The 14,098-nt window shown below is 40.6% G+C and overlaps 1 protein-coding gene across 1 annotated transcript in view; it reads right to left on the bottom strand.

Annotated features, from left to right (window-relative positions):
* LOC120499333 (ethanolaminephosphotransferase 1-like) overlaps window positions 1–14,098 on the bottom strand; it is a 55,173-nt gene that overhangs the window by 15,755 nt on the left and 25,320 nt on the right. Inside the window, exons 5-6 of the mRNA XM_039703052.1 lie at window positions 13,207–13,475; window positions 4,483–4,591 (exon numbers count right to left, since the gene is read on the bottom strand). Of these exons, the coding sequence (XP_039558986.1) occupies window positions 4,483–4,591; window positions 13,207–13,475 (378 nt within the window). The remainder of the gene's footprint in view (window positions 1–4,482; window positions 4,592–13,206; window positions 13,476–14,098) is intronic.

Raw genomic sequence — 14,098 nt, 5'->3', positions numbered from 1 at the left:
TAGGAAAAAATTCTGAATGCTTTGGCCCCATCTCTAAAACAAAGTTCAAGTTTCAGATCTCTGAAATACTCAATTCACATTTCATGTTCAAACCTGCACTTTGAAGACTTATTTCAGCTTTGCCACAGGCTTCAGAAGCCAGATCTGGGCACTGTTGACCACACGTAGTAGACTCAAACATGACACTATGTCTGGATTACAGAATAGTCTGCCCCATATGCCACACACTGATGAAGTATAGCATATCCACTCCATGCTTTAAGTGATCCTTTTCCCATGAAGTCTATTCTTGTGGTTGCAATTAATACCAAGAAGGAGCAGGAAACTCTGTGCATCCAGGCATCATTTTTCCAATTTGCCTTCCTAAGGAATGAAGCTGATGTGCTAACTCTGCTTGTTTGTGTACATCCCACCACAACTTCCAAGCCCTCAGTCAATTCTGAACAAAAGAATATACCAAAAGAAATTTCTAGTAAGATGCATGTCTCCATCTTCCTTCTCCAGGAAAGGATTATAACCTGAACTCAAATTTTATTAGACATTATAAAATCTTCATAGAGAGCAAGTATGAAGGTCCCAAACACGGGAAATGCTTCATGCAGAGCATGCACCTACAGGTCGTTTAATAGCAACGTGAGACAGAAACCATCATCAATTAGTAATGCTGCTCCCTGAACTGCAGATGCCTACCTGTCAGTGAAAATCTTCTCACAAATTCTACAGCATCATTTGTGGGACTAGAATTTATGTGCAGAATTGACTGCTTTAAAATGCTTATTGTAAATATTTCATATTGCTCTCAACCTGCTAGCACAGTGACAGGAAATGTTAGGCATTTGGGATGCCCTGGAGGGGTGAAAATAAATGATAGCTCTCACCCCAGTGCTGCCCTTTGAAGGGACCCTAGTTAGCCAGATAATGCTATGGGACAATTGTGGTTAAATCCCAAGAGAGCTTTTGGAGTGTCATCCACAGGAACCCTGATGAGTGCAGTGTAATTAGTTACAGATGAGCACACAGGGTCTGTCTGCTCCCATGCTGGGAGAGAAAGGCATTTCTGCCTAGCAGCCAGGTCAGCTGCTCTGGAAATAGGAGAAGGATCTTCCTCGTTGATTCAAGGTCCAGCTAGGTGTGTGTTTTGGAGCTGAAGGATGGAATTGCATTCACTACCAGTGAAAATTACAGGATCATGTTTGCTGGGTAGCTGACAAATTCCCATAAAATTCTATGCTGAAGTTTCTCTATTTCACAGGGTCACTGCTCAGCAGCTCAAGACTTGGCTTTCCTACAGGTGTTCACAGCGTGCCAGACAGTTCCCAGGAACACACATAAAGCTCTCTTTCCTAAAACATCTAATCTAAACACCAGTATTGCTGCACTTTTATGTATATCTTTGTGTGTTCTGGCACCTGATAAAAGCTCCATTATTTTCAAGGAGTGAGTGTCACCTGGTGATACCACAGCTTCCTCTGAAGAGGTGCTTTCACAGAGTTCATCCCTAGGTTATACATGAGGTTTGATTTTTTTTTCCCCAGAAAACTCCAGGAAAGACATCTGAAAAACACTTTTGTGCATCTTGTTTGGAATCCTTTCCACCACAGAAGGTAGGAGCTGAAGCCCAGCTGCTCTCAGAGAAGCGATGGCTCAGCAGCTGAACTCCTGTTGTGTACAGAACAGTAAAAGCGCCCAACAAATGCCAAGTATTGATGGAGCAGCTACAGGTTCGTTGTTAGAAGGACCACTAGTGACTACTAAATGCCATCAGATGGTTAAGCACAGCCATTTATGGTTTAATGGCTCCTCTCAGGATCCTGGGAAACTAGCTTGTAAAAAGTATCAGAGGCACACTTTGTTTTTAACTAGCCACAAAGGCATTTAACTGAGCAAGCCAGAGTGGGCTCTCTGATACAAATGGTTCTGGCTGAGCAAGACACACTTGCTGCAGTCTCTCTAAGGGAGAGAATACTTGAATCTTCCTGGCTCCTTGGCCCTTGGAGTAGGTTAGACAGGTACTTTTTCTGCAGTCACAGTGGGGTCCTGCAATTTAGCACAAGCTTCTAAAAATTTTACATTTCCCTAGTCACTACACACAGGCTACTCAATGATAACCACCTTACTGGTGAGCTGAGGTTCAAATATGAAATGGCAGTGCTTTCTGGAACAGCATGACCCTTAGTGGAAGGAGAGTATTTTTTTATATTTAAATTTAGTGTCTGATTCTAACAGATTTACTAAGCACTATGATGACTCTGTAATATAGAGTCAACTTTGCATACTTTAAACCCATACTTAACTTCAACTAAGTTGCAAAAATTGTAATTGTGGATAGTGTGCTAGAGACAAGGTTTTTGAAGAAACCTTTTGCCTCCTATGCAAAATTAAGCCTGCTCTGCTTGGGACAATGGTGGAAGAAATACTATTCTGTGCTCACAAATCCATTAATACAAGCATACCATGGAAGACAGAAGCAGTACTTCTTTCTAGTGTTAATGGAACAGTCCATCAATTGTTGCTTTGCAGCTGGTTCTGGCACAATATGAGAAAGGATGCTCACACCTGCAGATCTGATAACACTGAAATGCTTCCCTTCCACAAATGTTCCTACTACATTGAACAGTTTGAATTAAACCTTCATCCATGGCTTCCCAAGTGCAGGGGAAGTAATCAGAGTACTCCCTGAATGGGTTGTCATGTGTCTTAGTGACAGGAACCCAGCAGTGATGTGTGCAGTACAGAACAAGTTGTTCAGTGGGCTAGCACCTAACGCTGCCCTGAGCTGCCCATTCTGCTCATTTCAAACTGCCCTGGGCTTGCTGTGCTGCTTCAAGAGCACAAATCACTCCCTGTCTACAGCTACACCTCTGTCAAAGGTGAATAATTCACTGGCTGTTGAAAAGGCAACCACTGTCTTTCCCCTCTTCCTTTCTTTTTTTTCCTCAGAGTGCTTAAATCAGGTCTGACTAGAAAAAGAGTGTATCATCTTGGTCACACACTGTTGGATTTTTTTTGTGTAAAGCACAAAACCACGTCCTTGCAGATACTGCTCATTAGAAAGCACAGCGTATGAACATGGGGTCCTTTCTAACCTAGGAATTCTGGAAAACAGTGTTGGGGCAAGTGGTGGTACCTGGGACTCTGCTAGCATCTAACGCTGCCCTGAGCTGCCCGTTCTGGGTGAGCCAGCATCCATCTGCCCTGGGCTTGCAGTGCTGCTTCAAGAGCACAAATCATTCCCTGTCTACAGCTACATCTCTGTCAAAGGTGAATAATCACTGGCTATTGAAAAGGCAACCACTGTCTTTCTCCTCTTCCTTTTTTTTTCCCTCAGAGTGCCTAAATCAGGTCTGACTAGAAAAAGACTGTATCATCTTGGTCACACACTGTTGGGTTTTTTTGTGTAAAGCACAAAACCATGTCCTTTCAGACGCTGCTCATTAGAAAGCACAGCGTATGAACATGGGGTCCTTTCTAACCTAGGAATTCTGGAAAACAGTGTTGGGGCAAGTGGTGGTACCTGCTGACAACCTTGCCATAGGGAGAGGGTGGTGAGAGCACACATCAGTGTAAAATGCTCAAATGGCTCCTATTGAGCTGACATGGGGGAAGCACCTACAACCAAGCCCTCCATTTGGCTCAAGGGCAGAAAATGTTTCTTGGGATGCAAGCCTAGAGTGTTTGTGTCAAACAGAGTAATGGTGCCCCTCTTCTCATCACATGTATGTTCATAAAAATCTCCAAAATGCATATGCTAATTTCTTCACCTTCCAAGCAACACATCAAAGACAGTTTGCATACACAGATTTCCAGCTAAGACATCTATATTTTTAACTCATTAAAATGTAACTGCTCTTGTTCTCAGTTTTGATATAGCAGTCAAAAAACATTCAATGCTCATTTCAAACTACACTGACAGTATCAAATAATGCCCAAATAGGCTGTTGCTGTGTATGAAAAATAAATCTCTTTTGTTTGCAAAGGATTTCTAAAGAAGAGGTTAGAAATCACCTGGCTTTTATTCATATTTACAGTTTTATTCATATTTACGGTTATTTAAATAATGTCTTCATTCCCTCTGTACATAATGTTTGGGAACATAATGTGCTCCAGGCCAAAACATTAAACTTAGAATATACATAAATGTAAGTGACATTTTACCTGAGTGACATGAGGATTTCCTGAGATTTTGGGAGCCCAGCAAGCCAGCACACTGCACTGAACTACACATGCAGATAAGGAGTATTTTCTATATTATTTGGGTGCAGCATACACTAATTCAGTGAGGAACAAATTTTCCAAAATTTTCCAAAACTATCTACTTTTTAAAAGTTTTCCAGTATTAACCCTTTTAATTATCTCTATTCATGTATTTTTGGACTAGCCAACACTTACAAAAGTAAAACCAAGAAAAAGACAGAAGTATAAAAAATATCAAATCAAAATTATTAAAAAGCAGTACACTTTTGCATAGATCTGGACACTTACCTATAAGCAGGATAACTAATACATCTGTAATATAATAACCAAACAGCAAAGGCTTCTGCCAGACCTCCACACCAACAGTACCAGTGAGCAGATATGCTGCTATTAACACCTACAGAAAAAAAGACAACTGATTTTCAATCCTTTACATCTAAAGGTAGAGAATTTCACTTATCATCTTAATACAAATGCAAAAGCTAAAAAAAAATCTGTTAGTTACCTCCTGCCACTACTTTACCTTCTGCTGCCATGGCAAAACAATTACTTCTAAGCAGTGAAGTAACTTGCAGGGTCACGAAGAGAATTATTTAAAATTTATGAAATATGGTAAACAAGCACCTTCCCTGGTAATGTCTGCATCTGTTTGTATGTGATAAGTATTACTGACTTACCTTTTCAAAATACCTAAATCCACTTCTATTGCCAGGTCTCCCCAGTGCACGTGCACTTCCCTGTTTTTGGATACAGACTTCACAATTGGCAATGTGGTTATTTTTGCAGCTCTGCCCCTTGAACTGATTATATCAAAATAACTGAGAAAGGGGGAGAAAAATCTTAAGCCCACATGAAACAATAATAAAAAATAATAAAAACATTCAATTAAATGTGAAGAAATAAAAAGAACGGGAAGGAGATTAAGTCTTCCCTGATTTTTCTTTGACAGATAACACCATTACAGGACACAAAAACAATCACGTAGATGTCATTAGGAGGGAAAGGACACATACACAAGACCACCAGCACCCAGCTAGAGGGACTGCTGCCCTTCTCTTTCTCCAGCCTGCTTTATTCTCAGCTGTTTTGTTTTGCCATAGGACCCATAAGGGGCTGTATGTTTCATGCTACACTAGCTCTAAATGAAATGACAATGTTAATTACAATACCATTTAGAAAACTGCATATTCATCTATTTATTCCCATGTAACATTCAGTAACCTTTATATTTTCTTCTCAATGCAGCTTCTTACTCTGAGATGAAAAAATTGTTTCCAGCTTTACTTGTTTTATAGATTTTACTATTTCTTATTTAGGTTTTTTAATGCTCTTTTTTTTTTTTCTATATTATGTGTTTTCTCCATTTGAACTTCAACAAGCACATTTCTAGTCTCCTATTAAATTTTAACTCAAAGATACACTGAAAATCTCTTTGTTAATTACCAGGCTTTTTAAGATCACAGATTAAGAGCAGAATGCTGATGTTGCTTAAACTTCTATTACACGTAGATAATACTACATTTGGTTTCACTTACTTCTCTCTATCTGAAATCAGGATTCTTGCCCTGTCAGTATGTAGGTCTTTATGAGGCTTTGCTTGCATTTTGCATTGTGGAACTGGGTGTTTTGAGTTGCCTTTGCAAGAGCAAGCAGCACAACAGATCTGCAGCAAGGAGGAGCAGGCACTAGTGAGTGCCACTATGTCTTGAGCCACTGAAGACAGTGAGTCAAATTTTGGTCTAAGTTAAGGACATATAATGGGTTTTGCAATCCACTGCATCAGAGCTAACATTTGGCTTCCTGAAGAAATTGTATTACATTACCCATAAGACATGATGGATGGAATCCTGACCCCATCAAAGTTGATGGCAAAATTCCAACTGGCTTTGATGGCGCTTGAATTTACTCTCACACATTGAATCCTGAACAGACATTTTGGCAAGTGATAAAAGAGGAACTTTAGTATTAACCATTGTTACAGTCAGTACTTTTGGCAGGACAGTCATGAGCATCACTGTCAGATGTCAGTGCATGTCTAGGAACAGGGGTGTGGATGCAATGGGCTCTCACAGGGAATGCCCTGCCCTGGGATTTGGTGATGCAAGACTCCCAGATCGACATTGCCTCTTAACAGATGTAGCATATGAAAAAACCCCACTCCTTGTCTTCAAAATTTTGGATTATTGTTTTTTAAGGACTCATCATTTTACACTGAAGCAGTCTCCAGCTTTAGAAAGCAGACCTCCTTTAAAAAGCCTGAAGGATGAGGAAATGGCTGTGTCCCTTGATCTAAGCTATACTGGCAAAAAATTGAGGATTGTCAAAATTAACAGCAAAGCCTAAGTCTGTTAGTCAGCTGTATAAACTCTTATAAAGGCACTGCTGGTGGAGAAAAAAAAAAGTAAAGCAATGTTCCCAAGTTCAGCTGAATAATTTTACTCTAAGAAAAGATGGCCAAGTTTTTTACCTATCTCTCTACCATAAGCCAGCTTTTTTATTTTCAGATATAAATGTAGTCTCTAGCAAGTAAAAATAATTGCAGCCTTTTGTAAAATGAGAAGTCCAAGTTAAATAACTGTATTTGGGTTGTGTGGCCAGTTTTTGGTAGCAGGGGGACTACAAGGATGGCTTCTGTGAGAAGCTGCTAGAAGCTTTTCCCATGTCCAGCAGAGCCAATGGCAGACAGCTCCAGGATGGACCTACCAGTGGCCAAGGCTGCACCAACCAGAAATGGTGACAATGCCTCTGGGACAGCATATTTTAAAAGGGAAAAAAACCCCCATATTGTGCAGCTGTAATTGATGCCAGAGAAGAGAGGAGTGAGAATACGTGAGAGGAACAGCCCTGCACACAAGGTCAGTGGAGAAGGAACAGGAGGTGCTCCAGGCATTGGAGCTGAGGTTCCCCTGCAGCCCATGGTGCAGCCCATGGTGATGCAGCTGTGCCCCTGCAGCCCATGGATGTCCAGGGGGTGCAGAGATCCACCTGTAATCCCCCACGGAGCAGGTGGATGCCTGAGAGGAAGCTGTGAACCTGCAGGAGGCCCTTGCTGGAGCAGGCACCTGGCAGGGATCTGCAGACCCCTGGAGAGAGGAGCCCATGCTGGAGCAGGTTTTCTGGGGGACCCACACTGGAGCAGGCTGTGCCTGAATGACTGCACCCCATGGAAAAGTTTCCATGGTGCAGGAGTTCATGAAGAACTGTAGCCCATGGGATGGACTCACACTGGAAGAACTGTCTCCCATGGGAGGAACCCACTCTGGAGCAGGGGGAGGACTCTTCTCCCTGAACAGTGACAGAAACAACCTGTAATGAATTGACCCCCATTCCCTGTCTCCCTGTGCCATTGGGGGAGTGGAGGTAGAACCCAGGAAGATGGGAGAGGTAGGGGAAAGGTGTTTTTAAGATTTGTCTTACTTCTTATTATCCTGCTTTGATTTTGATTCGTAAGAAATTCAGTTAATATCCCTGAGATGAGTCTGTTTTGCCCATGATAGCAATTTGTGAGTGATCCTTCTATCATCTCATGAGCCTTTCATTATATTTTCCCTCCCTGTCCAGTTGCAGAGGGGAGTGATAGAGCAGCTTTTTGTCTGGCATCCACCCACCACAAAAACACAACTGAAAACTATATAGCAAAGTGATGTAGATGGGTACAATTTTGGATTCCAATTCTCACCAGCATCTGACCAGGAATATTTTTGGCTTTTGGCTTTCCAAGACCTTCTCCGTGAGGATGAGGAATACTTATGATGGAAAAGATACGGAAATACAAGATGTTGATTTATAGGCTCTCTGATATAGCTGACAGCAGGACAGCTGGATTCTGAGCAGGAGCTCCCTATCTTGACACCATTTTGTAAATAACAGCAATATAGTCACATTTGTTCCTGTGTAAAATCAGAATAATTATTTGATATGGCATTGGGAAAATTCTATATATACATAAGGCAGTATAACCCCTCAAAGTCTTCTACCTTTTAGCCTCTTACCTGTTCTCTAAAATTCTTGATATTTTTAAATCACCATCACTTTCATGTCTTTTCACAATTTCAGGTATGAGTTTTGTGACCACAATATTTTAGATTGTGCATGTACATACATTTATTTTCTTACCATCAATTTACCATTTCTGTTTTACACACAGGCACATTTAGTTTGCTGTGTGATATTCTACACGATGAAATAAAAATTCTAATATCATGTCATCTTCTAAAAAATCATGAATATGCTTTAAAATTCTTTATGATTCCACAAAAACCTGGCATTAATTTTATTGTCATATTCAATTTCACTAGCATATTGCTATAGTATTAATTGCTCATGTGTTGAAATATTTTCCATTAGCACAATGCTCAAAATAAATATCTAGAAAGCAAAGTCATTTAAAATACAAGGCTATTTCATTCTTCTGATAATGAATGTGACACTTGCCTAAAAGAGTAAGAATGATTTCCTACAAGCTATTTCCATAGGAGTTAGCTTTAATGTGATGCACAATTTTTCCACTTTATTTTTTTCTCAGTTTTTTTTCTTTCAATAAATAATTGAAGGTTGCAAATCTTAGACTTTCAAAAATTTTACCTAAAATATGTCTTTGCATTAAGACATTGCAGACAAATAACTAAAGGCACATGGAAGATTAATTAATCAAGAAAGGTTTGTGGGGAATCATAGTCAAGTGGTTAAGAATGAAGCAGTCTGCTGTAGAAAAAGCCTGTGCACAGCAGGTTCTTCTGTTCAGATTTCACATGGATACACCATGGGGCTTCTCTCAGACAACTGAGTATTGAGATCAGTTTCCAGCCATGTCTGGAGGCAGCTTGAAGCAAACACCATGGTCTGGCCAGCACTGCTTCCTCACTGCTATCACTCTCTTACTTCAACAGTTCCATTGTGCTCCAACTTCAAAACTAAGTAATAATACTTTTTCTTCAAAAGAAAGGCTATGCTTTCCACAGACACTTCAAATTAGAAAAGCTCTGAAAGTGAATATCCTTTCAACTGAAATTAAATTGTGAATCCTGATAATGCAACCAAAGAACAACATATTTGCACCTTTATTTTGCTTTTTAATTTGCCCCCCAGAGGAGGTAGAAATTTTTTCAAGATGTGATGTGCACTTGCATTGTTTGGGATTTCTCTGCTAGCTCCTGAAACACTTTCTGCCACAGTACATCTCTGGAAAAAGTCATATGGAATATATTTCAGCATGGGTTTTGTAAACTAAACTTGTCAAAGAAAACATGGTATATGGCATCCATGAAAGAAACCTTCCCCATCTTTGACTGAAAGGAAGGAGAACAGGAAGTCCTACAATGTTTCTGTTGCTAAGGGCATTGTGTACTTCCATTTATTCAGAGTTCCAAGGCAGGCAGAGGGTTCTCCCAGAGGCTCTAGGTGGTGCTGTCCAAAGCCATCAGGCAGAAGCAGCTGGGAAAGCATCTTAGACCGAAACCCTGTGGCTCACAGTCCAAGCACCAATCCCTTCAGGCACAACTCTCTCTGTATGTGGGATTTCTGGTCATCCTCTCCTTGCAGGGCCAGGGCTGGGCCAGAGAGAGCTGCCTGTTGCCTTTGGGATTTTGCTGCTTGTGCTGCTTTCTTTGGTTTGTCTTGCCCCTCTGGCTGAGGAGATGGAGAGGAAGGAGAGTGGAATTGTCTGGGTCACAGCAGCTCTCACACAGCTCTTCACTTTTAAAGTTTTAATTAAGAATATAAAAGATATCTCCTGTTACACTTAAGGCAGCACCAATGGAGCAGAGGTATCATTATATCACATTAAGGAAAAATTTGTTCCCCTGCTATGAACTCAACTGCAGTGGCTTATGAAAAGCAACAGCAGGATTAGGCAAGTATTTCATTAGGGTAATATTAAATTCTTCAGAAAGAAAACAGATCTTTTTTTAAAACAAAACAAGATGATGTCAGTGAAAATTAACATATGGCAAGAAGCCAGAAATTTTAATTTCTCAGGATAGCATTGTCTTTTTTTTTTGTTTGTTTGTTTTCCAAGGAACTTAATTTGCAGATATTAGCTGTCTTTGGTTTGTCTTGGACAAAAAGAAAAGTCTTCATTTTCACAAGCTGTATCTAAGGGAATTTCTCACAGATCATAGCAGAGGTTTATTTTTTTGCCTTTTCTTCAGCCTTTTGGGGTTTCCAACAGGTGTGCTTACTCAAAAGTGTATGAAAATTGTCTAGATGCTATGATATAGAGGCTCCTCTCCCTGCACCTTTTTCTCCTACTCGGGAATCAGCACAGGATAGATCCTTGTGCAGGAGAGAGGAGAGACAGGAATCGCTTTCCCTGCTGCATTTGCTGCCACCTTGATTCTGGATCCACAAACATAATGATCCTCTGACCAAGCATCTCTCAGACACATTACAGCCATTTTTCAAGTTTACAAACCACAGCTTCCTGCAAATGATTGTCTGCTGTAATCAAAGCTAATTGGAGTGCCAATTACAGCCCAGCTAGCATAATTGGGTTACCAGTTCTGATGAGTCATCAAGTCACAGAAAAACGTGATGTACATAATTCCCACAATTTCCCTGTCTATAACAAGGTGTTTTTCATGAGGAACAGCAGCTCTTTCTGTAGCACAGCTGAGGCAAAGCCCGTGAGCAGGCTGTGTTTCTGTGCAGCAGAGCTGACTCAGCAGCAGTGTCCCGGGAGCCACAAGCCAGTTAAGTGCTCACTAAGGTCATCAGCCCTCTCTTTGCACGCTGACAGTAGATACTGGTTTTCTTGAGTTCTGTGGCAATAACAAAGCCCAAAGTTCCTGGCTACCAACAAGTTTAAAAGCAGAAACAGGGGACATGACCACCTGAGTGTCTGACATGCCAGTGCAACAGCATTAAGTTGTAGGTGAAATTACTGAAGACAGGACAGAGAGGAAAATTCCTGCAGCAATCCAGCTAAGAATGCCATGGAGGAAATTCTGAACTAAACATTGTGAATCAGTCTGGAAGCAGCTAGAGAGTGCTTTCACACTCCTTACTTCTAAATGTGACTGTGGGAATAGCTGGCAGAGAAGCAATGGGGAAAAAAAACAGCAAGGGAAACAACCTTTCTTACTCATCATCAGCCATTTGCTATTGTCCCCAGTATCCTCTATGTTACTGGAGATGAAGAGCTATCTTTAATAGTGCACATATAATATAAATTTGCTAAACGGGTTTACAAAACAAGAACAAATATTTAGGGGAATTAAGATCTTTTACTAGACTAATCAGTAGAACTGGGGAAAAAATATATTATGTACTTTTTGGTGTACATGTAGTGTATTTTGGACTAATGAAAAAAATACCACATTGAGCTACAAATCCTGCCTTCTCTTTGTTCATAGGCAATTACAGCATTTTTTGAATTTTTTTTTTACAGATGGGAAAACTGACATACAGAGATTTCAATAGTACAGTCTTCTACCCCTGCTGATGACTGTGCTAAAGAGCATCAAAAAATCCTCACATTTACAAGCTTATCACTTTGACTGTAATCGAGTCATCACAGAAGGCACTAAAAAGCAAGTGAGCAGGACAGCAGTTCAGCATCAGAGGGGAACAGGAAATAGCACTTGTTAGCACCTTGCATCCCAGTTAATCAAAGCAGTTTACAAACTTTACTGATATTCAGCCTCACCACAAATCTGTCAGGCAGGGAAATATTAAAAACAGGGCCACAGGCACAGGTCACTAACAGGCAGTGACAGAGTTAGCAATACTGCTCTGCCAGTTGATACCCATTCCCAGATTTAACCACTAATACAGTTTGGATGCTGCAGTGACCAGCAGAGCTTTCTAAACATTCACATGTACAGTGGTCATCTGAGCAGCAAGTGAAATAGGCTTGAACATAACTATTCCTCTCCTGCAGGAAGAACTTCATGGGGAAGCCTTACACAGACACAGCTGAAACTTGCAGACCAGCTGGCTGCCTAATGTCTTAGTCCTGAGCCAACTTCTTCTCCCAAAACCTATTTACTAGGGGACAACACAGATGCACCACAGCTGGACCACCATCTCTGAGTTGTTCTCAAACCACTGGATTCTGATTATGTTTACAGCATTACATCTGCAGCCATTAATTTGAATACTGTATTTCCATTAAAACACATATTTGAGTATTTGTCAAACTTCTTCTCAATTATTTGGCTGCACCTTTCATCCCGTGCCTGTAACAGGAAGCTCAGAAGACCGACTGTGCTCTTCAGGCTGCAAGACCTTGGCTATCTGAGACACAGATAAGCCAGCCCACACCAGACCAGTGCTGGGCCCTTGGAAGTGCACTAAGCTGGTTAATGCTGCTACTCATCTGTGCACTGAGGACACCATTCACTGTGGTGCCCTGGGCATGTTTTCTAAAGACGTCCACAGGGCTGAAAACCAGACAAGAACTCAGCTGCTGCTGACTGTGGGCTGATAAGTAATTTACCTTACTGAATGTCTAGGACTTTTTGACATCCATGATGACTGACTGATTTTTCCAAGCAGAACTCACTTGACAACAATTACTGCTCTCTGCATAGGTACAATATTATTTCCATTACCACATTTGTTGTAAAATGGAGTAGAATTGAGATGGTCTGGTAGTGTATAACTGTGTAATTACTGTTAATAGATACTACTTGGACTAATTCACATCGTGCCTCACAATCTGATATTGGGGGAAAATAGCTTGTGGCTTCAGATAGCATAGTAATTTTTGTTAATACCACAAATCAAATGCAGTTAAATGACATTCTCATGGGCACTGTCTGGCTGCTAGGCTTGCTGCAAGCCTTTTTCTCCTGCACAGCAATGAATCACTGATGCTGACAATTTGCTCAAGAGCAGCCCTTTATTGCAAATGCAGAAAATATTTCTGAATTACTTCTAGGGTTTTGCAATTTCACATATTTCAATATCTCAGCCAAATATATTTGCCTTGAACTCTATTTTTCTATTGCTTTAATATTATGAAAACAATTACATAGTTAAAAAACCAAAACAGGGATGATAAATACTTACCACTTGGCTTATATCATATCCCCAAGGAAGAAAAAGAACTCCTGTGTTATATTTCTCCCAGTGTGAACACATGAAGTTAAACAAGACAATGCTTAAGTATATATACATTGTATATACAGAAACTCCAGTCTTCCCATTGTCACGGGAACAGACAGAAAAAAAAGAAAGCACAAAAATGGAGGTAGCCCAGCTGTCCAGCCCATGGTCAAATAGTTCTCCCAGAGGAGTACTGGACTGAGTCCTTCGAGCATGTTTCCCATCTATGGAGTCTAGAAGGATTGAGAAAAGAAAAGAAACAAAGAATTAGAGCACAACAAAAGCAGTAGCTTTCTTCACATACAATTCACTACTGCCATATAGAACACACAGGAAAATTACACTGATGACAGCAAACTGAAGCACAACAGCCCCCTCAATACCAACGGGTTAGAACTGCTCAGATATTAAGTAATTTTTCTGTCCTTACCTCAGCTCTGAAAAGGAATGCTACCTTCCTCATGAGTTTTAGAAAGAGACTCATAATTACTTGCCCCCAGTGGTCTTGAAACATTTTTACATCAGTCCCTGCAATTAGTTTCAAGTGCTGAAAAGTGTCCATAGAGCTTCTTGCCCATCCATTGGTGCTGTGGACCCTCTGAGCCTTCAGACCTGTTGTGGAGTGGATTCACTAAGGCATTTAAGTTCCTTGATGCTCAATACCTCAATGACTAACAGTTACATGTCAGTATAAAGGAGCAAATTTCACAAAATTTATTTCTATTTGTGCCTACATATATTTTAAAGTGCTTTCAGTTTTCACACAAGATTCAGATTTCACACAGTGTTCAGATGGCCAAAAAGGCCAATGGCATCCTGGCCTGTATCAGAAAGAGTGTGGCCAGCAGGACCAGGG

Source organism: Passer montanus, unplaced genomic scaffold (assembly GCF_014805655.1).
Source record: "Passer montanus isolate IOZ18808 unplaced genomic scaffold, ASM1480565v1 scaffold16, whole genome shotgun sequence".
Classification (NCBI taxonomy): Eukaryota; Metazoa; Chordata; class Aves; order Passeriformes; family Passeridae; genus Passer; species Passer montanus.
The sequence above is the reverse complement of the archived record's forward strand: the minus strand, read 5'-3'. Positions and strand labels throughout refer to the sequence as shown.